This window comes from Polyodon spathula, chromosome 6 (genome assembly GCF_017654505.1).
Source record: "Polyodon spathula isolate WHYD16114869_AA chromosome 6, ASM1765450v1, whole genome shotgun sequence".
Lineage (NCBI taxonomy): Eukaryota > Metazoa > Chordata > Actinopteri > Acipenseriformes > Polyodontidae > Polyodon > Polyodon spathula.
In genome coordinates this window covers 70,675,491-70,699,613 of record NC_054539.1, presented here as the reverse complement: position 1 = coordinate 70,699,613, position 24,123 = coordinate 70,675,491, and the positions used below count along the sequence as shown (strand labels likewise).

The 24,123-nt window shown below is 38.9% G+C and overlaps 1 protein-coding gene across 8 annotated transcripts in view; it reads right to left on the bottom strand.

Annotated features, from left to right (window-relative positions):
• The window catches only part of LOC121317554 (myelin transcription factor 1-like protein), a 112,972-nt gene that overhangs the window by 32,450 nt on the left and 56,399 nt on the right, over window positions 1-24,123 (bottom strand). For 7 of the 8 annotated variants that reach the window (XM_041253617.1, XM_041253621.1, XM_041253624.1 and 4 more), the window contains exons 8-14: window positions 21,253-21,343; window positions 19,030-19,137; window positions 17,896-18,107; window positions 16,599-16,858; window positions 4,397-4,627; window positions 3,049-3,170; window positions 2,040-2,108 (exon numbers count right to left, since the gene is read on the bottom strand). In XM_041253617.1, the coding sequence (XP_041109551.1) occupies window positions 2,040-2,108; window positions 3,049-3,170; window positions 4,397-4,627; window positions 16,599-16,858; window positions 17,896-18,107; window positions 19,030-19,137; window positions 21,253-21,343 (1,093 nt within the window). The remainder of the gene's footprint in view (window positions 1-2,039; window positions 2,109-3,048; window positions 3,171-4,396; window positions 4,628-16,598; window positions 16,859-17,895; window positions 18,108-19,029; window positions 19,138-21,252; window positions 21,344-24,123) is intronic. The other variant, XM_041253623.1, reaches the window with a different exon arrangement.

Sequence of the window (24,123 nt, the reverse complement as noted above, 5' to 3'; positions counted from 1 at the left end):
ATTTTTTACACTGATGGAAGACCAAAACGGTTCATAGTCTATACCCTCACCACTTACAGTGATAAAACGTGCCTCCTGTCCACTGTAATACCAAGTATTTGCAGGTCTTACTCCTGTTAGGATTTCCCCAAAACCTTCTTTGCTCTAAGCTAAGTAGTCTCAGTTTCCCTCAAGGCTAAGTATATCATTTTTAACATAATTCTGTGCTTTTTTTGGTTATTGCAGTCTAGTTACAACAGCTCAGACCAGTATATAAACTGTATTACCGGAAGTTTTATAAAATTGGATTTTTTTTTTTGTTTGTTTTAAATTTTAACAGATTTCAATTTATGGCCTTCAACAGTGGAACCAATCACTACTATAAAAACTACAACATAACATCAAACTACAATAGAGGGAGAAATCAGAATCTTGTATTACCAGGAGAAAAAGACCCATGGGACATAGTCAATTCGAATTTTCCAGAAAATATCTTCCATCGGGGGACACTTGATTATCGAATAATTAGTTCCGTTATTATACCTGGTAAAAGCCGACATGTTGAGTTTACTCAACATGTCGACAGACCTGCTAAAAACACCCAATTTGTGGTTACCCTAAAAATTTTAAAGGTAAAACTTAACAGAAATTAGCCAAAGTTGCCTTTTGTTCAGTGAACTAAATCAATTTAATTGTGGTCAACTATTACTATTAGTATTTCACTATTTACAACAGGAGCTTCTTTAAATGAGTAAAAGCTATTTAGGGTTCACAGTGTAGCTATCCTAAAGCAACGTGGCACTAAATGCTGCTTGAATGTTCTGAATAATGACCTCATATACTCACATACCAGCATATCTGAAAGAGACTTACACCAGAATCGGCACATTTATGAGAAGTAAAATGACACTAAATATGCAAAAGTTATATCTACAATGTTTATAGTTTGTGAAAAAAATAGTATCAGAGATATAATTAATGGGAGATTTACTGTTACCCTTCGTGTCTGAACCTCGGTTTGGAATAATCGGAATACAAACAATGCAGTCATTTTGAAGCAAGGGCAGTTGTTTATTGTTGCAAATGGTATGATTTTAAGCACAATTTAGTGATATGCTTAAACCACAAATAACAAGTTATTTTTCCAATATGAAGCGAATAAAAGCACTACAAAGTGCTTCAACCATCTGGAGCATCAAGGATTTGAAGACCAGTATACTTATCTGTGGATTCACATCCACTGAGCACACTTGTTTTTTATTTTTTATTGTAGACAGGTTGCAGTTAAATTATCTTAAAGTAGAAGGAATGCCAGTTGTTGTTATGAAATGTTAAGGGTTCGATCAACACATTTTATTTTTAATAGTAGTTTCTGGTTAGAATATCCATGTTTGTGATTCAGGGTAATAGGTTGTATGCAAGGTGTCTCTTATTATAATATAAATCATTTTGCATTGTTTGAACAGACAGAACCAATCACCTTCTCTTTGCGGTCCTCTCCCCCAAACTGCAGAAGAAGACCTCTCTTTTACAACAAGGTATGTATTATATGTTTTCAGAATGGAAATGACCAATCCAGCAATACATAGCAATGTTTTTTTTTCTTAATAGTTTTATAAGAATTTAGATTTTTTTTTTGTTTGTTTTCAGAAACAAAATATGTTAATAACGATTTGGAGTAAAACAAAACAAACAAAAAAACCTTTAGATCCATCTCACTGTGGGAAATAAATTTAACTAAATTACCAAAAAACAAAATAACCAAAACCGTTATTTTCCCTAATGACCAGAGTAAATACACTTTTTTACATGTTCTATTGTGGTCTAGAGACATAACTGTGTTAAACGTAAAATACAACTGATTAGTGACTCAGGATATGTGGCTAGAAATAACACAACAATTGTTCATTGTGTTTTCAAAAGAAAGGTTTAGTAGTACGCAGGACACAGAAAGCAGTCACAGTAACCAATCAGCAGGTTATAAAAGCCACAGGGCGTCTGCTAACGTTTAAACTGCATTCAATGCAGCAGTAAAAGAAATATTTTCTTTTAAGCCTTACTTGAGTTCTTGTGAGTTAGTGGCCATCATGCTTCGAATACTCTTATCGGCTAAGGGACAGCCCGCCAGACTGTAAAAAATAAATACATACAAAAATAAAAAAAAAAGAGCCAGGACATTTCAATTAGTAAAATAAAAATAAAGCCTTGTGACACCGTCAACTGAATCAAGACCATAAAATACACGAAGAACAAAAACCGTCAATGTAGAAATCCGATGGTGCCAGCGTTGTTTAAAAGAATGGGTAATCCTCTGAACAGTTCAGTTACAGTGCGTTCAGAAGGCACTTCAACTTCTCCCACTCACACACACTTTGCTTTGTACTCGTTAGCAAATATAACTGATGTGATGCAAATTACTTATACCAGAGTTAAACTTTAAAATTGTTTTATGATTTGTAAATAAAAGATGCATCCCATAACATACTTGCATTTAGGACAGATACTTTCACAGTTATAGTTCTGCATGCTTCTGTTTTGTACAACATCGCATACTCAAAGGATTCATGTGGAGAGTTAATGCTGTCATTGTTGAGGTGAGCTGAATCCACTACGAAGAAATGAAGTTGAAGTCACATCTTCTATGTGAGGCGTAATTACCAGTCACATGACCAGTGCCATCACACCCAGGTACATAAAAAATAAAATAAAATAAAGAAAAAATAAAAAATAAAAAAATGTAAAGAAAACAAAATAAGGCAAAGGTTTAAGCATGTTTAAACCGGGTTTCTGTAGATTCATTGTTTCCAGTTTTGCTGCACTGTCTGCAATGGGCTTTAATGCATCTCATGGAAAAGCTGAAGCATGACCAGGATAATATGAGAATGATGATTTTTACTATAAAGCATCAGGAATGAGCCAATGCAGACTAGCTGACAACTTGCAAAATTATTTGCTGAATACAGTATGTAGCATGGTAGTAGTGCAAAGGACACTGCACTTTTTTATTTTTTTGCATTAAGCAAAACAGAGGGAATATAAATATGAAACTGCACCTCCCAAAATGCTTACGTTATCAGATCCTTTTTGCTCTCTTTGCACTGTGGGTATTTTGGCTTGGGACTGGGAATGGTGACCTCTCCAGGATATCGTCGCTCTTCTAAGGTGTCTTGAAAATGATCTAAGTCTTCAGACTAGGAGCAAATTAAAGGAGAGATTTTAAAATAGTCCAAGGAAGAATTTGCTAAACTCACGACTATGTAAATAAGTACCATCTTTTCTATATTCTAAAGAGGAGCTACAAATGTAATTTGAATTGCTTTTTTTTTATTTCTACAGCTAGTTTCACAGACCGTGAGCACTAATCTTGGACTACCTTACCTAAGGTAACATTAGTTAGTCCAGGATTAGTGCTATTTAAGGTTTGTGAAACTAGCCATTGTTGAAGTTCTGTTTCCATGTTTACTTGTTGAATATTCTTTCCAGAGTAATATACAGCACATTGTTTCTATGGCTTTGGAGGTGTTGGATCACCACTGGATTTTTATTACAAGTTGATTAATTCTGCATGTATTATTATTTGATCTAATGCCTCTTTGACACATTTTGTTTATTGAACCTTTTACATACAAACAAATCTGATTTGTCAGTGGAGTTCATTATTCATCCAGATTAATGATGGCACATCCCGTTAACACTGTGGCTCTTTTTGCACAAGCTTTGCTGTTCAGTGGATAGAGGAAAGCTATTTCCTCAAAGGGTCACAAAGTAGGTCAGTTTCTGAGCAAGGATTGTTAATTCAGGGTCGCCATACACTGTCATCTGTTGACGGATGCACTGTAAATGTTGCTTTACAGCCAATTTGTAATTAAATAATGATCTTAGCAGAAACAGCAATTGAGAATGATACATCAAATGCAAGGTATTTGAAAGCAGTCAGCAGCCTAACGCATCAGTACGTAACATTTCCACTAGATGGCACTCTGGTAAAAAATTATAAAAAAACTTTGTTTTTTGCATGATTGTTGTACAGTATATTTCACATTATAGGTCTGAAGATTTCAAAGGCTTCTTTTATGTTATATGTTTTTGGTTTGTGAGGTCAAACTAACAACAAAAACCTCCCACAAATGTATTGTCCATTTCTTCAAAGATACGTTTGGTAAAGCTATCACATATTTCGTGCAACGTGATTAAAAGTCAAACGATTAAATCTGCAAATTATTAAAATAATAAATAAATAAACAGTTTATTGTAGAATTGATTCAGTAAAGCAAAAATGAAAACCTATGTCATGGAGGAATATTTAAAATACACTGTAATTACTAGCCCTTATAGAGAAGCATTTTAAAAAGGTGACTTTCTGATTTCTCAATAAAAATGAAAATAATGATGAAAAAGGCAGTGTTAGCTCAAATACCTCTCTGGGGTCATCCTCGTCGACCCGTCTGGGTTTTATTTTGGTGTAGTCGACAGGTAGGTCCCAGCAGTCCGTCTCGTTCATTTGATAGCACCTGCTACTCATCATGGCCTGGCGCTGCGGAGACATCGGCTCCAGAGGTGTGAGAACGGCACAGCTGCCATCGCGGCCTCTCTGCTTGTTCATGCTCAGATCCAGTGTTCCATTTTCATCCACTTCAATATCAGGGTTCTGCCAAAGACAAAACAGACAGTATTATCATCAGCTCCCAGCTGCCTGACAGCATCCTTTCAATGTACTGCTTGTGCTACACACAGCCTCAGCAGCTAAACCCATCAGAGGCTAAAAAAACTGTTACATGTGGGCCTTGAAAAATAAGAACAAGGTCAAAATGCATGGACTGTCATACTCGTAGGACTGGATGCGGCAGCGGTAAGGTCTGCAAGCCTGTTGTATTATATTGTGAAGAGATCTGTGTTATATTGCAGCTTAAAAGCTCTAAAATTAAATGTTGGTTATATGTGGTAGAATATCACAAAAATTACAGCACTGCAGCACAGCAACCAACACCCAGCAGGCAGTCTTTAAAAAGAGGCCAGTCTTTAGGAGTCTAGTGTAAGGAAGCTGGTGAAGCAGAGCAAGGAATCAAGGGTAAGAACAGGCATCATTCAACAACGACCATTATTCTATACCTCCCTTTTCTCACAGCTTCGCCTCCTGTAGCCATTTTTACCACACCAAAAGCTTGGCTCGAAATAAATTACATCTCTGGTGAGGGGCGAAGTACTTCCTAAACCGTTAATATCACAAGGACCATTTAACAGGGGTAGATGTTAGCCTACAATTACATTGCTGATAGTACAACAGCTTCTATTAATGTGCATATTATATATGACTATCTGTGGATCCACTCATTTATTTTTTGCCATCTTAAAAGCACTTTGCCATGATCACTCTACTTAAACAGATTCATCTTACAAAGCTGAATGGAGATCAGCAATGAACCCATTTTTAACCAAGGAGAGCCCTCCAAAACTGTGACTCCATTCGACTATCCCCCAGGGCTGTGTTTCTCTTCATTACGATATGGCTCAGTAGATACATATCAAGTTAACTGTGAAGTGGAATTGTACATGCAGCTGCAGAGACTTGAGTTTGAAAGGTTACAACTGAAAATGGCCTTTCACACCGACTTATGAAAAAACAACAGATGCAGACTCAAGGACTTAATACGTTTTTCACTGCTGACAATGGAGCACTCTCGGAGACTCTTGTGCGGCTGTTGCCTCTGCCCCAAATGGTGCCTTCCCTGAACTGACAGTGCTACATTTCAGAACTAATGTTGTGCGACTTATGCTGGAATGTTTCTGTGGATGAATGTGGAATTAGTCTGTGGGCACTTGTGGCAAAGTGGTTAACAGTGTGCTGGTACAGGAATGTAGCAGTGATCAATGAACAGACAGACAACAATAATCCAGGTGCAATGTTTGTTTTATTTTTAAATCCAATTGTTTGATGACACAAAACACAGCAAATAATAATAGTGATAAGCAATACCGAGGCGGGTATTGCTTTATTTGTAATCCACTGGTTGGTCCCAAAATAGTAATAGTCCCATTCTTAAACACCCACACGAAACACAAAACACAAACACAAGTCCACAGTGCGTGCTAAAGTGCTTGTGGTGTAAATACAGTTTATCGTGATAAGGGTGCAGTGATGTCTGGGTTAGTGTTGGCCTCTGGCGACAACGCCGGACTGTGTTAGCTGTCTACTAATAACAACAGTAACAATTAGTGACAAACAAACAAAACACGGTACGATAAACACAAATACGGGTCCTTCCGGGTCTTTCTTAACCATCAACAAAGGAACAGATTACGTCTCTTAGTCCCCTTCTTGTACCGTCACACATGATCCCTTGGTAAACGAGTGCAGCCGCTCCTCCAATTGGCGGCTGGCACATCGTTTCCCTTCCGTGTAGATGAGTTAGTACACCAAAGCTCCGCCTCCTTTCTAGATGACCAACTTCACTTTAACCCTGGAATGAATTATCAGGCCAACCAGTCCAGGGTACTCTGTTCCCGTTACTTAGCGCCCTCACAGGTTGGGAGGGAGATTTACCACCAAGAATCATTCTGTCTCTGTCACAGCACTGTAGTGAATCTCTGTTGGACCTTGAAATCTAGTCAGATACACATTATTTTCAGTCACCAGTCTTCTCCGAAATGCATTCCAATCCTGTTCCACCAGTGATAGCCCAGTTCAGTCAGCCAGGTAAAGAGACCATTAACAGTCTCTCACGCAGAAGCTACCAGCTAATACTGTACAGCATTACTGGTGTTACAGAAATGCTACTGTTGTTGCAAATTGCTAGTTTGCACATAATGGGGTCACTTGATTAATCTATATAGTTTTATCTAACCTGGCTAAATAACATTTAAAAAATAGGACCAACCATTTCATTTTACTTCAAGACAAAAGCGCTAATTGCAGACTCACAGGCACTATTGAAGATGCTGTTTTTCACAAAGCATCAACAATGGCCATAGACATTATATGGTCCAGTGGTGCCCAAGCTCCACCAATATTCTGGACTGCGGGCCCAGCACCACCAATGTTTGAGCCAATATATAATAATTGTATGTACCTCTTCTTGGGAATGATATCTTTATACACAATATGTTTTTAAAATCTCATCACATTATGGTAAAATATGCAAGAAACAGCGAACGTGTCAAATAACATAACACATCAGATTAGTTTAACAGGAAAATCAGTGTTTTTTCTCCTTCATTAGAAATGATAGTTCTGAGCCACAGTCATTGGTGCAAACCTCACAGACCACTGGCTCTTGCACAAAGGCCCTGAATAGCAAATGTCTTCTCATGGTCCAAAACTCACTGTCTTTAACCAGGTTCTAATTGCAGACATTGGCCATGAATATCAAAGCTTCTCCGACCATCAGGGAGGGCTTTTGTGTTTTAACTTTGACTGTTTTTCGCATTCTGAGCAAAAACAAAAAATGGCCAGGAAGGATGAGAAAAGCCGCAAAAACCCAATTCCGACACTATGAAGAATGTTATGCAAATGAAGTGGGTAGTTAATTAACATACCCTTCCATGCAAAAATGAAAAGGGTTGAGTATTTTCCATCTAAAGTGGTTCTACCTGTTCCAAAGAGTCCTACTGGAGGTGGGAACCTGTTTCAAACAGGCTCCATTGTAAAATAAAAAGGGTCTGCTGTTGGTGTAGTGACTCTGGGTATATTAATGGTGATAGGGGTTGCTGTGATTTCAGAGGATGAAATGGATAATGTAGCTGTCCTCCAGTAAGGAATCACAGCTGAAAGTACACCCTGTTTGGACCTTACAGAAGGGTAAGTGCTATGGAGACATCGAAAGGATAAAGCTACAATATTGCATTTCTGTGATGAGCTTAAAGAGGATTTAGAGTCAAGCACCCTGAGAGGTCCTGCATTGTCAGTATCACGCGCAGCGCTGTCATTCTTCACCAGTTGCGACCAATATTTTCCATATTCAATGGGGCTTCGTCGTTTATCCTCCACACATCATTGTATAGTACAAACAATGTGCCATAGAGAAGCAATATATTCACACAAAAATGAGATGTTGTGAAACTGCAACACTAACTGTGCACAAGGTAGATATTTATCCAATAGATATTTTACTGAAAATATTACATTTTGTTTATTTAAAAACAAGGCTTTTAGAGATTATTATCAATGTTTTCTCCTAACCCCAATGTAGCAGGGCGGTAGGAAAGCCCTGCTATTTTAAAGTGTTTATATGTGGAGGACGAGTATGGTGTCTTCCGCCACGTTATTGTTTTGTTTTTATTTTGTATTTGTTTATTTTTAGAGCACGGTTTCCACCTCTGCCCCTGTACTGTATTTTATGTTTGTATTATGATTTATTTATTTGTGTATATATTTATTGTATGATGGCGAAGCGCCATGGTTTTGCAGTGTGGATGGGAAGCCCCATCCACATTAAAAACCTGTGCAGAAGTGTATAAATACCTGCAGCTCTCTGCAATCTGGGTGGGTGTTCAGAGGAGGAACGAGAGGAGCGAGAGGAGAGATTAACTTAAAAGACCCAAGGATCAGTGAAGGCAGTTGCTCAGCCTTACCTTAGCGTTTATTTTGTGTTCGAGATTTATTTTGTTTAATTGTTTTATTTTGATCTGTGAGCACTGTATTGTTTTTGTTTAAATATTTTATTTATTTTTGTATTTAAAATAAAAACGGCACACACTGAATCTTTTTTTGTTGAAATTGCAGATACCTTTGTTGTTCTTCGTCCTTCTGGTCTGACATCACCACAACGCCATTTCCTGCCACATGTGGTGACATCATGGGATCGACCACAGCCTCCGACTCAGGCCAGAGAAGATGTACTTCACAAGGGTATTGCATTTATTTTAATTTTTTATTTTTTTTTATATTGTAACTTTTATTTGTAGAAAAGATGGGAGGAAGAAGAGGAAAGGTGGGAGGAAGAGAAAAGGAGAAGGAGAAGCGGCAGCAGCAACAGCCGCAGCAAGTCTGCCTGACATGCCTGAGGTGGGAGGATTGGTGTTTTAAAGTTGGCGAGGTCGGCCATGTATCGCCTGATGGCTATCACTCTCCACCTCAGGAAGAGGAGGAGGTTGGCTGGGAGGCTGTCCTCTGCAGCATCGGAGTGCACTATTGCTGCTGCATCTCTGGGGAGTGGGGGAATTTCCCAGCGAACTACCCCTCTCCCACCAGAGGAATGCCCCCACTACAGCCTGAGTGGAAGGAGCCCGAACGTCCTGAGCCCGAACGTCCTGCGCCCGAGTGGGAGGAGCCCAAACATCCTGCGTCCAAGTGGGAGGAGCCCGAACGTCCTGCGCCTGAGTGGGAGGAGCCCGAACGTCCTGCGCCCGAGTGGGAGGAGCCCGAATGTCCTGCGACCGAGTGGGAGGAGCCCGAACGTCTTACGCCCAAGAGGGGGGAGACGGTGTGGCCACAGCCCAAGAGGAGGGAGACGGTGTGTTCACAGCCCAAGAGGGGGGAGACGGTGTGTCCACAGCCCAAGAGGGGGGAGACGGTGCATCCACAGCCCAGGTACCCACCAGCAGAGGAAGAATACCTGCTGGTTCCACCTCCACCGCCATGGGAGGACTGCTCGTCACTCCCAGCTCCATCAGTAGGGGGAGAATGCCTGTTGGTTCCACCTCCACCATTGTGGGAGGATTACGTGCCACTCCCACCTCCACCAGCAAAGGGAGTATGCCTGCTGGTTTCCCCACTGCCACCAGAAGGGGAGGAGCCCCTGCCGCTGTCGTTGCCAGAAGGGGATGATCCCCGGCCACAGTATCTTTTTTCTGTTGAAACTGCAGATACCTTTGTTGTTCTTCGTCCTTCTGGTCTGACATCACCACAACACCATTTCCTGCCACACCCAAGTATAGGGGAATCTGATCCCTGACCCTTGGGCACTACCAAAAATGTTAGAAACCCAGTGCCTGTGACAATGCGGCTTTTATATATATCTATACGGACACACACACACACACACACATATATATATATATATATATATATATATATATATATATATATATTATATATATATATGGGGTATATATATATATAACATCTATAAATGCAATAAGGCCCTTCAGGGTGTCTGTATACGTCAAATATATGGATGCCTCGGGGCGTTGTGTGGCACGATACAAAGTTGAGTGCCTCCAACCCCCAAGAAGTCCATATATTCTACATATATGGACACCCTAAATGGCTGTATTGCATTTATAATTCAGGTAAAGCAGTGGAAAAGCCGGAGTAAAAATTTTTTTTTTTTTTTTTAATTAAAATCCTTATAATTTTACCTGGTGTTTTCATGTAAATATTGAAACTTTGTGTAAAATTTGGACCACAAAAGTAGGCCCATTTATAACTTTGAACTACACATTAGATTAAACTGAGTAAATTGATTTAATTGAAACATGCAAAACTAAGTAAATATTTACATTGCCATTAAAAAGATCCACCATTAGGCGCAGCTGAGATGTCACGGAATTCATTTTGTTTTCTGTGAGTGCAAGACGCTGCTGTTTCAGCTAATAATAATAATAATAATAATAATAATAATAGTAATAATGCTGTCTCGGATAGTAATCTTTCAAGGTCTGTGTTGGAGAGTAAGTGTCTTTTTATGTTTTTGTGTAGCATTTACAAACCGGTAAAAAGACATTATTTTAAGTGACAAAGTCGGGGCGAGTGAGGTATAAAAACAGCAGTTTATTTATTTCGTTTTGGGGGGTATCTTTTCTGTTTTGCTATCTTCCAGTTCATTTTAATTATTTCCTTTTGTGTTTCCTAAAAAATGACAAGGGTTGGAACTGGCCAGATTGAATAATCATACCCTGTTCAAAACCTTGACCGGTAAACTTTATTTATAGTAGTTTTCAGGGTCAGATATGTCATTGCTGACTGTGACTGTATGTGTGGTGTGTGTCCTGGGTGTGTGTGTGTGTGTATATTATATATATATATATATATATATATATATATACACGCACCATTTCTCCACTGGCTTTTACCATGACAATGAGTTATTAGGGCATCAAAATGGGTAGTGGGAGGAGAGCGCATTGCTTCTGGAATGCGACTACCACTAATTTGAGCACACATGAATGACATGACAACCATGACTACAACAGTAGCTTGCACTAATGGGTTATTGGGCAAATTAACCAATAACATTGAATGGGCACAAATGTAATTCAAGCCCACGAAATCAAGGAGCATTTCTATAATTAAAGGTAAAGTAGTAGACAAAAGTTTCTACATTAATGGTGATGCAATAAAAGTCTTGGGAGATGGTACAATGGGGATCTGAAGTTTGTGTGGGAGAAGTTAGACAACAAGCACTAGAAGGGTTGAAGAGCATAGCCAGCAGCGCTTTACCGAGCAAACTGAAACTCTGGTGCTTTCAGTTTGGTCTACTGTCAATGCAGCTATGGCAATTGATTGTGTACAAGGTTTCCTTGACAACAGTTGAGAAGCTGGAAGCTTTAATCAGTTCATTGGTTGGGAGTTCCACGCTACCTCAGCAGAGTGGGACTTTATGGTAAAGGAATACTGCAGCTACCAGTCTCTGCTCTAACCGAGGAGTTTAAGTGCGCCAAGGTCGAACTGGAAATGACATTAGTAGATTCACGCGACAAGTGCATAAGGGAGGCAGCACCTGTGTTGAAAAAGTGGGCAGCAAAGAAAGCCATGGAAGATGCTAAGGCTGCCTTTCAAATCAGTTTTATTATGGGGCAAGTTTAACATGGAATAGGGGGGCTTGGTCTCAGTTCAGCTCCTCCTACATGGCACAAGGCAACCCCAGCTCAACAGAGGAAGCTGGTAGTCAACGAGGTGCAAAAGCAAAAGGAGAGGATGAGGTGTGCAAAGACCATTTCGCAGGTCAAGCAGGGAGAATGGATAAGATGGGAGAGTGTGGAACAACGCAAGATCGGCTGGCAAGACCTATGGATAATGGGACAGAGCAGGATCAGTTTCCTCATCAGATCAACATATGATGTTCTCCCTTCACCACAGAACGTAAACCTCTGGGTGGGTGAGGATCCCTCATGTCCTTTGTGTTCATCACCTGCAACATTAAGGCGCCATTAGCAGGTACTGCGATGTTTGGCCTTAGCATTGGAAGTCAACTGTAACCTGACCAATAATTTGCCACCAGTTCCATCAAAGCATTTTTCCGCCTGAGATTGCCACCACTAACCTTTGACCACACATTGTCTTGTGGTCTGGATCAGCACACCTTGTTTATCTGTATGGAAGGGTTTTGGGTAATTCACTGACCAGGAGACAGACAGGTGTACTTGAAAACACCACACAGGTGCCCAGTTTTATTTTGCAGGGTGCCTTATTTCTTTTTTATTTCTTTTAGTGCTGTGGGTCTGTGGTCTGATTTACCAACGATGGTAAACAGAACCACGGGCATACCAGCGAGGGTACACAATAGCAGCGCCGTTGCAGGTGCTTTCGAAACAATAATTCAAAACAGAAGGCACAAAGAAACAGGGAAAATAAAACGGTAACAAAACTATAAAGAAAAGGTGCTGCACTCTGCAGCAATATCCCGGTCGCCGCTGCCCGTGCGACCCTGATCACCGTCCTACGCTGCCGGCTAACTAGCCTGCTCAGCTATACTTTTAAGGGGTCTGCCCAAGGGTTCCCCGCCCTCGCTGTCTCGCTCTGAACCTCCGTTCCGTTCTCTCCGACTGGTTCTCGGTCGTGGACCAGCGCTTCTGCACTCTCAGCGCGTTTAAAAGGGCAGACCTGAGGAAACAGCAGAGCATTTTTTATAGGGCTAGCAATCTCCCAAGACCCGTCTCTCAGCCACTCAGAGAGGGGGAAAGTCCACACACCCACTTTCCCACCTCCCCGTGTCACTGCCATGACTCACAGGCGGTTGTTGGACGACTGCCGTCCTCTTCCTGCAGTACTGTGAACACGCCAGCAGAGTCAGCACAGATCTCCCCCTACTACAATCTGGTAGAGTTAACAGTGCCATGGGAGGATGCTGTGGATGAGGCGTATGAGAGGAAGAAACTTCGGTAGGCTCAACTTGCTGCTGAAGCGGAACAGCGAGGATGGAGAGTCTGTGTTTACCCAGTGGAGGTGGGTTGTCTAGGATTTGTGGCACACTCTACAACCCAGTTTCTCAGAGATGTCAAGTTCAGTGGCCAAAAGTTGCGTTACACAGTGAATAACTTATCTGAAGCAGCAGAAAGTAAGCTGGGATGATTAAGCTGGGCTGAATTGAGTGGGGATGGAGGGGGGTGATGATGGGACGCCAGAATCACTGTCAATCCCTCTTGAGGTGTTGTGGGCTAGTCGACGAAACACTGAGGATGGAAGGTGCCCACTTGAAGACTCCAGACATGTACCCTATTTAGCTCAATCCAGACAGTTGTCATTCTGATGTGCTGGGGAGACCACACTGTGGTTGATCCCCGGAGCCAGCATTGCAGCCGTTATATGTGCTGATGCGCTGGGGAGGCAAAATGAGCTGATCCCTGGATCCAGCATTACACTTCAGCCATCAACACCAGGCAGAAGGATATATATATCAACAGATGGAAAGAAACACAAATGGATGGTGATGCAGGTGGAGCACATTAGTTTACTATAAAGCTACATCTTAGTTGGTGCTTATCTTGGCGAGAGCCGAGTTCAAACCAACATGAAATTTTAACATCTACTCTCATATATATATATATATATATATATATATATATATATATATATATATATATATATATATTATAGAGCCCTGTTGTGTGAGAAAAGTGTTAGTGGAGTGTGTTTTGGTGGTGGTTGTTAGAGATAGGGTTAATTTCTATCCATTAGATAGAGTGTGTTGGAGTGAGAGGCTGTCTGTGTGAATCTTGTGAAGAGACCTGTGTGTTCCGAGGAAAAAAGAGAAAGGTACTGTGTGAACCGTAGTTGTGTACAAGCGTTTTTTGTTGAAATGGTACACAGCTTAGCCGCCCGGTTTATTTTGAAGAAGAGTTTAGTTTAGCACTCTATGTGGTTTTTGTTTTGTTTGTGTAATTTCTGTAAATAATTAAACTGCACAAAAGTGATAAAAAAAGTGCTGTGTCTAGGTCTACTATTTTAAGGGTGCAAAAGAGCCTGAGCAGAGACGGTCTGTTTATATAGTGAAGGATTAGTTAAGCAAAGGAGAAAAATGTGAAAGGAGAACATAAATTAACAAAGAAATTAAATAATGTAAGGGTTTTGAGATTACAACTAAAGATGGGTTAATTAATACACTGGGTAAATGATAATGGTATGTTAAATAAGAGAGATTAAAAATAACTAAATCTAGTTTGGAATAAACATGTCTTGTTTGGATGAGACCATACTGTGGGAGGGGCAGGCATTAGGACCCAGTAGTGGAGTCAGGACCAACTCCAGGTTTAGTCAGTTGACTAATTAGGGGATTAATTAGGTTTAAAAGGGTGTGTGTGTGTGTGTGTGTGTGTGTGTGTGTGTGTGTGTGTGTGTGTGTGTGAGTGTGAGTGTGAGTGTGAGTGTGTGTGAGTGTGAGTGTGAGTGTGAGTGTGAGTGTGTGTGTGTGTGTGTGTGTGTGTGTGTGTGTGTGTGTTTTTTTTGTGTGGGTGATGGTAGGAGTTTGGTTGGAGAGCAAGAGAGCAAGAGAGCAGGTTGTTATTGTGAGTATTCTGAAATGGGAAAACGAACTATTGGAAAAGGTATTTGGATTACGATTTGGTTTTGGTGACGAGGAAACAGGCTTAGCCTGCCTCCATATTAGGTAGGAACATCATTTGTTTCGATAGGGCCTGAGATCGGGTTAGGTTTTGTTATGTTTATTTTCTTTTCATTGTAAGTAATAAACACACGCTACGGCATTTCCTGGCATCCTGTGTCTAAAGTGTTTATTTGAAGAAGGAAAACATGTGACCAGAGGGCACCCCCCCCGGGTACATAACAGTCACAATACGTACTAGATATGCTTAGTGTACTATATATAGATATATATAGATATTATATATATAATATTATATATTATAAAATAAATTGGAACCTTGGACGTAAACAATAGTTTGTGCAAATTTCATATTACATAACCTACTACTCAATATTTGAAATTGATTAGTTGTCAGGTCAGTTATCTAAAGCTAATTATAAATGGCTTGGGGTAAATATGCTGTGCTTATCAGGCAACATAATGCAGATTTTAAATATGTCTTTGCAGGAAGTGTTTAAATAAAAACCCTGGAGTGTTTAATGACTGAAGTGGAACACCTCCGAGGAGATATGGGAGGGATGACACACCCTACTATACATAATTAGAGGACAAACCGCCACAGCAGAGGAGTTGGCTGCCCATTCTCAATGCTTTTGCTGAAAGAGATGCACGGCAACAGCAGTACAACCCTGCTGTTGAGCCCTGCCAATGACTTACTTGAACGGGAACATAAAAAGGGGCAATGGTTGGGAAAAGAAGAAACACAAATGCCAATGCAGTAACCTCTTTTCAGTATAATCAACTACTTAATGAACTTTGCCCCTGCCATGCCTTATTTGCCTCCTTGACCAAAACCTGTCTTTAGTACTTTTTCCCCAGTTTTGCAGTTATTATATAATATATATATATATATATATATATATATATATATATATATATATATATATATAATATATATAAAGTATATATAGATTACTCATATATATATATATATATAGTTATACTAAATGACAATAAATCAAAATATACTAAGCTGACCTTCTTATGTTTTATGGGAACGCAAATTACATTTTCAAGGCTGCTGCCTACTCAGTTTTCTAGCAGCAGACTCTTCTCTTGAGGGCAGTGACAGAATAATAACAGAGGTGCAAGCAGTAAGTGGGGAGAGGAAATTCCTTGCTTAAGGCAGCTTCCTCTTTTCTGTATACAACATTCTGTTTAGTGAAAGCAAAAGTACCTTTCACTGAACAATGCTGTCAACATCAATACAAGACTTACAAAATCAGCTTCAGTTTGGTTGATAATGCATGGATATGCCTTTATCATCCCTAAATAAGACATATTTAGCTCAGTATGTTCATTGTCTACTTGCTGCTTTTCAAATAAAAAATAATTTAAAAAGCACACATACAGTAAAGAACTTAATTACACTATTAGTGATATTTGAATGTGATGTGCATATTTAAGATCCTTCCTCTCTCAGGACTATTCCCATTCTATTGCATGTCAACAGCTGTTACAACTTTTACAATTGATTCCTGAAACGTGGTTTAAATGAAGGCTAAATGCCTTTTGAGAAAATAAATCATATATATTAATAGAGAATATTCAAAAACCTTTAAATACATAAAATGGCCGTCAAAATATTAATATTAATACTAATTTACAATCTGCAGAAGTTAAATCGTCTGTAGGTCTTCCTGCCTGCTTGTCCATTTATATTTCTTCAATCATTGCAGGATACTTAACTATATATATATATATATATATATATATATATATATATATATATATATATATATATATATATATATATATATATATATTTTTAAACAAACATGCAATTTTCCAGTGGTACAATCTGATTCACAATGACAGGCCCCACTCCGGCGCTACAATACAGTAAGTGTGCAGTTTTACCCTGGAGCATGGGTCCTGAGGCTTGGTGCAGAGGTTCTGTGGCATCTCACGGCAGCGCGTTGAGAGGTTGAGGATGGCAGTGGCTGCCATGTGGGCGGCCTCCATGTCGTGGGTGTAGTCGAAGCTGCTCTTGCTGCAGGTACTGCTGGCACTGCTGCCTCCTCCTCCACAGCTCATGCTGCTGTTGCTGCTGCTGCTGCTGGGAGCATAACTGCTCGTCGTGCTGCTGGCTGAACTTGAATTTTTACAGTAGGGCTTGGCTGGAGGGACAGGCAACACAAACTTCTTTCAATGGTTTACTCTTTCCAATCACACACAGAAGTACATAGATATACATCTACAATAGCTGTGTACCTCTCTATGTATCTGCTTATCTATCTACACTACAGGGCTTTCTCAGTATTGCAATTCGAATACTATTTTATATACAGTTGTCATAAATGGTGCAATAAATCATTGGATGTGGTTGATGTATTAAATTAATATTTCATACATCTAGGTTGCTTTATATAATCCCTATCCATTTTTTGAACACTTTAAGAGGGGGTTAAGAGGCTAGGGATAGGATTAGGGTTATATTGTGCAAATAAATGTACACATTAAGTACATCGTAACTATGCATAATAGCATTGTGTATATATACTGTTATTGTTATTGTTACGTCATTAGAATAAAAATAGCCAATAGAAATTGGCTAAACCTCTAGTGTGCATACCTGACATACTCTGTGCCATTTTTAACCCAATACAAACCTATTTGTTTTGACACTAAAACAAATAAAAAATGGTGCAAACTGCCAGTGTGTTTTTTGTTTACTGCTACTACATTATTATGCAGGTTAGCTATTGATTGTCTCCTCTGAGACAGCCTGGAGCCTCATGATGATCAGGTGAAATGCACCTTCGTTGATCTGTGCTTGAATGCATACAGGGTATATACTGCAGAAGTGCTTTACTATTCCAAGCATTCCGAGTGGCCAGAAGAAATCTTAATCCAGTCCGTGACTATTGTTACGATTTTGTAATATAATTGGACCACTTATTACACTGTGCATAGAATGGCAAATTACAAAGAACTACTGGTTTACATGGTGTGTATTATGGCTGTGATGTGTTTTGAAAAAGTGTTGCTTCGGGTTATGAATGTGTTCAGTACTGGTACATGTAAGAGCAAATAACTGACAACTCAGCTGATCAGCTACCACCAATATAAAGTAAAAGATGATGTAATAACTTAAAGATCAATTTACTCTAAGATTTTCCAGGTCGTTTTAATGATGACAACGTACAATTCATACCATCGTATCCTTTGGGAGATGCATCCCTGCCTTGGACTTTGGGTGCAATGGCTCGTTTTCCATAGACGCTGTTGTCAAAACTGTTATACTCAAACGTAGTCTTGGAATACTTCTCTAGTTCCTTTGCCAAATTGGAGCGAGGTGTTGTGGTGGAGACATTATTTTTATAGCCATACTGTGGGATTTCCAGCTGTTTTACAAAGCACATAGGCCTGGAAATAAACCACAGGTGTGAGCTGTATAGTGCATCCTGGCATTTAAAACTGTAATATATATATATATATATATATATATATATATATATATATATATATATATATATATATATAGTGTAGTGTAGGCACAGCTATTAATGACAGGGGGTAGTGGGATTGATAACTCCAAATTGGGTTGAAATGCCTAGCCTAGCTGCAGGCTGGTCATTCTTTAAATTAAGTAAAAACTGAAATTAAACAAAATGCCCATGAGAGAATTGGCTACTGTTTTGTTTCATGGAGCCTAGTAGATATAAAGCACAAGCAGAATACTTTTTTCTCACTAATGTTTGCTCCTTATGAGCACCCAAACATGGATTAATCCTTGTTTGCTATAAACTTGAAGGTTATGAATATTTTTTCAAGAATATCTTCGAGGTTTGTGCAACAGGAAATTGTTGCAAGAGTGTTACATGATATGATATGCTCATGCTTCAAGTTCATTTGATGAAATCTCTTCTGAATTCCTCCACCCCACCTTCTAAATAAACCAAAAAGAAGAACTGTAAAAATGTAAATGAAGCAACTTCTAATTTTACATCCATTCCCAGTTTTCCGTTTTGTAATTATATATATATATATATATATATATTATATAATATATATAATAGATATATAATATATATATATATATAATTAATATTATTATTATCGTATAGCATATCTCCTTGAAAACAAGAGACGATTCAGAACAGACTCAAAAAAAGCCCAGTTGGAAAGCATATTTGAATAAATGCATGCTCAAAAGACCATAACATATCAAATGAAGGTGCTTAGTACATTTCAGGTGAGTATAAAATAGCGGTTTTAATATACAATATGCAAAGCAGGGCACTAGTAACAAAATACGCATGCAGATAAAAAAAAAATGGTTCAATACCTTAAAACACGGTCTGATGCTTGGTTGGATTTAGTTTCATCACAGCTGTGATGCTTTTCTTGAGCCTTAGCCAGCTTCTCTGCAGCAGCAATGGGACATCCAGACAGGCTGCAACAGCAATAGTACAACTGAGTTGTGTTTCCAAAGGGATTGCTGTAGCACATTGCTTACCCAATGACAATCTCTCAAACACCAGATACTGTATTAGTGCATAGTAGTATACACTGTGCTAAATTCAGTGAAACAATTTCAGTCACAATTCTATACTGCACACCAATGAAAACATTTTCTATATGAACTAATGCTTATATGTATTTTTTTTTTTATTTCAGAGCATGTATGTAGGTATATGTGTCTCAATACATCAGCTTCCACTACCAATCACAATAAAAAGCTGCTCAGGTTTGAATGCGCACGCTGGCTGCTTTTCTGCTTTTGAGAATTCTAACTAGAGAACACTCCAGTCATTTCAAAAAGGTCAAGCCTCTCTATGTCTCTGTGGGGGAACAAAAAGGATGTAAGATCTGACTAGCTCCATGGAGTTTACAAAGATCCCAGTGGAACACCTTCTCTTCTTCCCTTTCATCTTTTGTGAAGTTGTAGGGGGGTATCTACAAGGTCATTTAAAAAAAATCCAGCACATGGTTATTTATTTCATTTTAAAACCTGATGGTGACTGAAAAGATTAATTTTTTTATTTTATTTTTTTTAGCACTGAAGGCATAGGGGCTGCTGAAGATGGCTGTTAATTAGTCAGGTTTCCATGACTATGGCAGAAAAAAAGAAAAGATTTTTCTTGCATTATTATTTTGTAGTTTCCCCTTCTTATTTTGAACCAGTGTAATTTCATTGCACCTCCCTAAGGAGGTGTTCCATATGCCATTGCCTAGAGCAACTTGTACAAGAATAGAAGATGCTGGGAGATTCCAGACAGCCAGTGACAATCAGTACCAACTCCCTGATCAGCAGCAGGGCACCTGGGACTTATGAGGTCTACTTGAAACCCCCTCCCCCTGTCTGAGAGAAGTATTCATAACGAGTGGTGTGCTCAAGCTGTGACTGTCATTCTGAAACCTGCTATATCATTGGACCAAATGCAGATTTCTCAGAACACACCCAACACGTGTTAGTATTGGCTAAGTCCCTGATATTTAAAATACATGCACTGTATACTGCAAATGTGAACATTTTGACTGAATGTCGCAGTAGAACATTGAACTTTATTTATTTATTTTTTTAAAAGGGACTGTTTTAAAACATTTATGCGTTAAACTGTGCTTTCAAACCCCAAAGTAACTCATCACCCTCTTTAAAGGGACTGAAAGTCCTAAAGTTTTGTAAAAGAGTCCCAATCACACAAAGAAGTGCAATATTTATCATTGAACACACCATCTCAGTTTTTAAAGCACTGCACAAGTATATACAAAATCCTTTTGACGTTCTGTCTAAATTGTCAGCATCTTTTTAAATGATGTCCCCAGAATCCTGCTATTAGAAAACCCTGGAGACAAATATATTGGCTGTTTCTCCACTTTTAGCTTTTCCTTGCCTGGTCTTAGTGGGAAGCTCATGAAACTTCTAGATAGCAGAATAATTAGATCCTATGGATTTCAGATAACAATGCATGTATTTATTTGCTTCAGAGATGGTTGATCTTTCAGAAATGCAGGCTTAGGGTTTACTGTCACTCTCATCTCACATCAGTGTTCACTCTCCAGGGGCTTGAGATTCGTGACTAAATTTAGAGCATTACATTAACATCTTGCAGTACAGAATGCAATTCAGATACACAGAGTCAGTAGACAAGGACCATGCATTGCACTTTCTGTACTGTATTCTTTTTCAATCATTCATGGAACACATTTATGATAAGTCACATGTGATGATGAAACAAGTTCCACAGTTCCACAGTAGCGACGTAACTCATGCTCCACATGGTAAAAATGGGTCTGAAAGAGGAAAAAAATACAAATTTTCATTACCTTTGACCAAATTTTTCTCCATGTGGGGGATAACCGAGACAGTTGACTTTAGTATCATCTTAAAGGCTTATTTCAAGTGACACAAGTCATTAACATACTGTAAGGGGTCAAGATCACTTGAACTGGAATGGCACAATGTAATTAGACTGGACCCTCTGTGTGTACAGTTTTGTTTTTTTGTAATTGACGTTGCTACTTTGTGAACTACCTCTAGAGTATCGTGCTGCCTTTCTACACTCACCTTCTGTGGGAGTTCCTGTTGCTATTTACATGGCCTCGTCCCGTGCAGCCTGGCGTAGGACACTTAAGAACATTTTCATACATTGCAAGAACTTGACAGAGAAAGAGTATAGAATAGGACAGGTTAGGAGCCCCACAATCAATTGATTCCATCAATTTGTGGACAGCAAGAAAATCACTCTCATTAGACCATATGACAGTAAAGGAAAGGATCATGCAGAAAAAAATGGGTCAAGCCGATACACACATTAACCATTGCACCTAGGCAATGCAGAATCTGCATTGTCCACATGCTTAAAGTGTCTGGGGTGCTACAGTATATGATTGACGCATAGCCCAGATTGAAAGCATGAAACTCAGTTTTTAGATTTCTTTTTTTCAAAGCTTACATGATTATTTGTGTCTGCAATTGTAATGTTGAGGTTTTTTCTTTTTGTTTGTTTTAGAAAGAAATGGTGCAAATAACCCTTTGCTTGGAAAACAACCTCTGCTAATACTGATACACATTCAAGACTTGTTATCCTTCTCTTAAATATTCTGCATACATTATTACAAATGAGTACACTGTAGACAGTACACCTGTTATAAGGTGACTGCATCCTACAAGACTCTATTAGCAACACAAAAAAAATAACTGGACTTCATTAAAGACACAAAGGAGAAGCAAGGTTTGAACCTAGATACATTGTTGTGTCGCATGCAGTATGTGGTGCAGTGATGACAACAAATACAGGGAGAGGGAGTCACGTGACATACAATGGCATGTGTACCAAGGTTCTGGAGACAGCTTGTGATGTAGGGCACTTGTCCCACTGTAAACCCTCTGCATAATCATGATAATGGAGACAGCTTATGATGTAGGGCACTTGTCCCACTGTAAACCCTCTGCATAATCATGATAATGGAGACAGCTTGTGATGTTGGGCACTTGTCCCACAGTAAACCCTCTGCATAATCATGATAATGGAGACAGCTTGTGATGTAGGGCACTTGTCCCACTGTAAACCCTCTGCATAATCATGATAATGGAGACAGCTTGTGATGTAGGGCACTTGTCCCACTGTAAACCCTCTGCATAATCATGATAATGGAGACAGCTTATGATGTAGGGCACTTGTCCCACTGTAAACCCTCTGCATAATCATGATAATGGAGACAGCTTGTGATGTTGGGCACTTGTCCCACAGTAAACCCTCTGCATAATCATGATAATGGAGACAGCTTGTGATGTAGGGCACTTGTCCCACTGTAAACCCTCTGTATAATGATGATTATGAACTCATTGTAATTGTACTTAAAACATGCAGTTATGATGTTATCAGCTATGTTCTATTTTTGAAACATAAACTATTTAGCTGAACACATTCTGTAGTGAAGTAATTTGATTTATCCTGCAGGTACCTCTTTTAAGGCATGATTGAGTTTATAATAATCCACAATTAAAATAAATAAATAAACTCTAAAGAAATTACGTCAATTGTTTTTTTGTTTTTTTATTTACACAGATTGTTAGAAAAATATTTTGGACAGGATAGTTTTAAAATTTAGTCTTTAATCTTAACAAACATAGTTTGCACACTAAAATGAGAAAGGCTTTATACTTATTGGAGAAAAAAACAGAATACTGATAACAAGCACAAGTGAAAAGTGAAATGTATCTTAGTGTGAGGGTGCCCTCAGTAGTTAATGCATTCTGAAACACAAAGAAAGTCAAGTTATTTAAAACTACATTTTAAAAGTCATCCTATAGAGGCTTCAAGCATTTTATTGGTTTTATACACTATATATAAACATGCTTTATCAAAGCTTTTAGTCCACAGCAAAACATGTAAAATTATTTGCTACAAAACAGCAAAAAACTGTGTATGACATTATTTTTAAATTAACCCACAGAAAAGGGATACAATGTGTTATTATGTTCTGTGCTAATCAGTAAATACAAGCTTACGGTCTGTATAATTTGGTTTGTGTGGAAATCTGGACGTGCCCATTTAAAGACACTGAGCTCCAAAGTAACTAGTAAATGTAACTTCAACGATGTTGGGGTCTATATTAATTCTACAGTGTACAGCCTCTGATATGAATACCGCTGCCCATGCCCTGGTAACCTGCTCTAATGCAGAGCTTCTCCACTTTGAGTGTATGTATTGATGTTAACACAGGCATTAATGCATTGCTCCTGGAAGCATTGTTGTTGTTCTTCACATTCTGTCACATATATGCCAAATATGTCTCAATAGGTGTTAAGTAAACGCGCAAACGTCTTTTAGTATTAATCAACAATGTAAATGTTTGACCATTAGAGAAATCTTCCTCCCCCATTTCCCATTACATTTTAACCTTGATTTCTAAGTGATTTCCAAAATCTTTTTACTGTCTTATGTGTGAATCATTTCCCCCACTGTAATTTAATAATTTTTTAAATATATGTAACATACTGTACTGTATTTTCTAATACATTATGGTTTACATGATGTATCATGAGTGTGTATTCCTTTTAGTTTGGGAATTTTATTTATTATTTTTATAATATTATTTTTATTTATTTTCCCCCCAATCTGGAATGCCCAATTATGTTTTTTCTCCTCACTGTAGCGAGTCTATCATGTCAGTGTTCTGAGGGTCTCATGAGCTTAAAGCCAGAATTGCTTTTACGTTGAGCAATCCAGAGCAGTGGTGGGCAGGCTGCTGATCCCAGAGACCAGCCCTGCCTCTTATCCACTCTGAATTTGCTCAATGTCTGGCCAGTAGGGTTCGCTGTTCCATGATGAGGAGAAGCAATCCCTGCCAGTTTCCCATCCCCTACCCTGGGAGCGTCAGAGCCAATGTGATGCCCCCTGTATGGAAAATGATTTTAATTAACTTCATATTG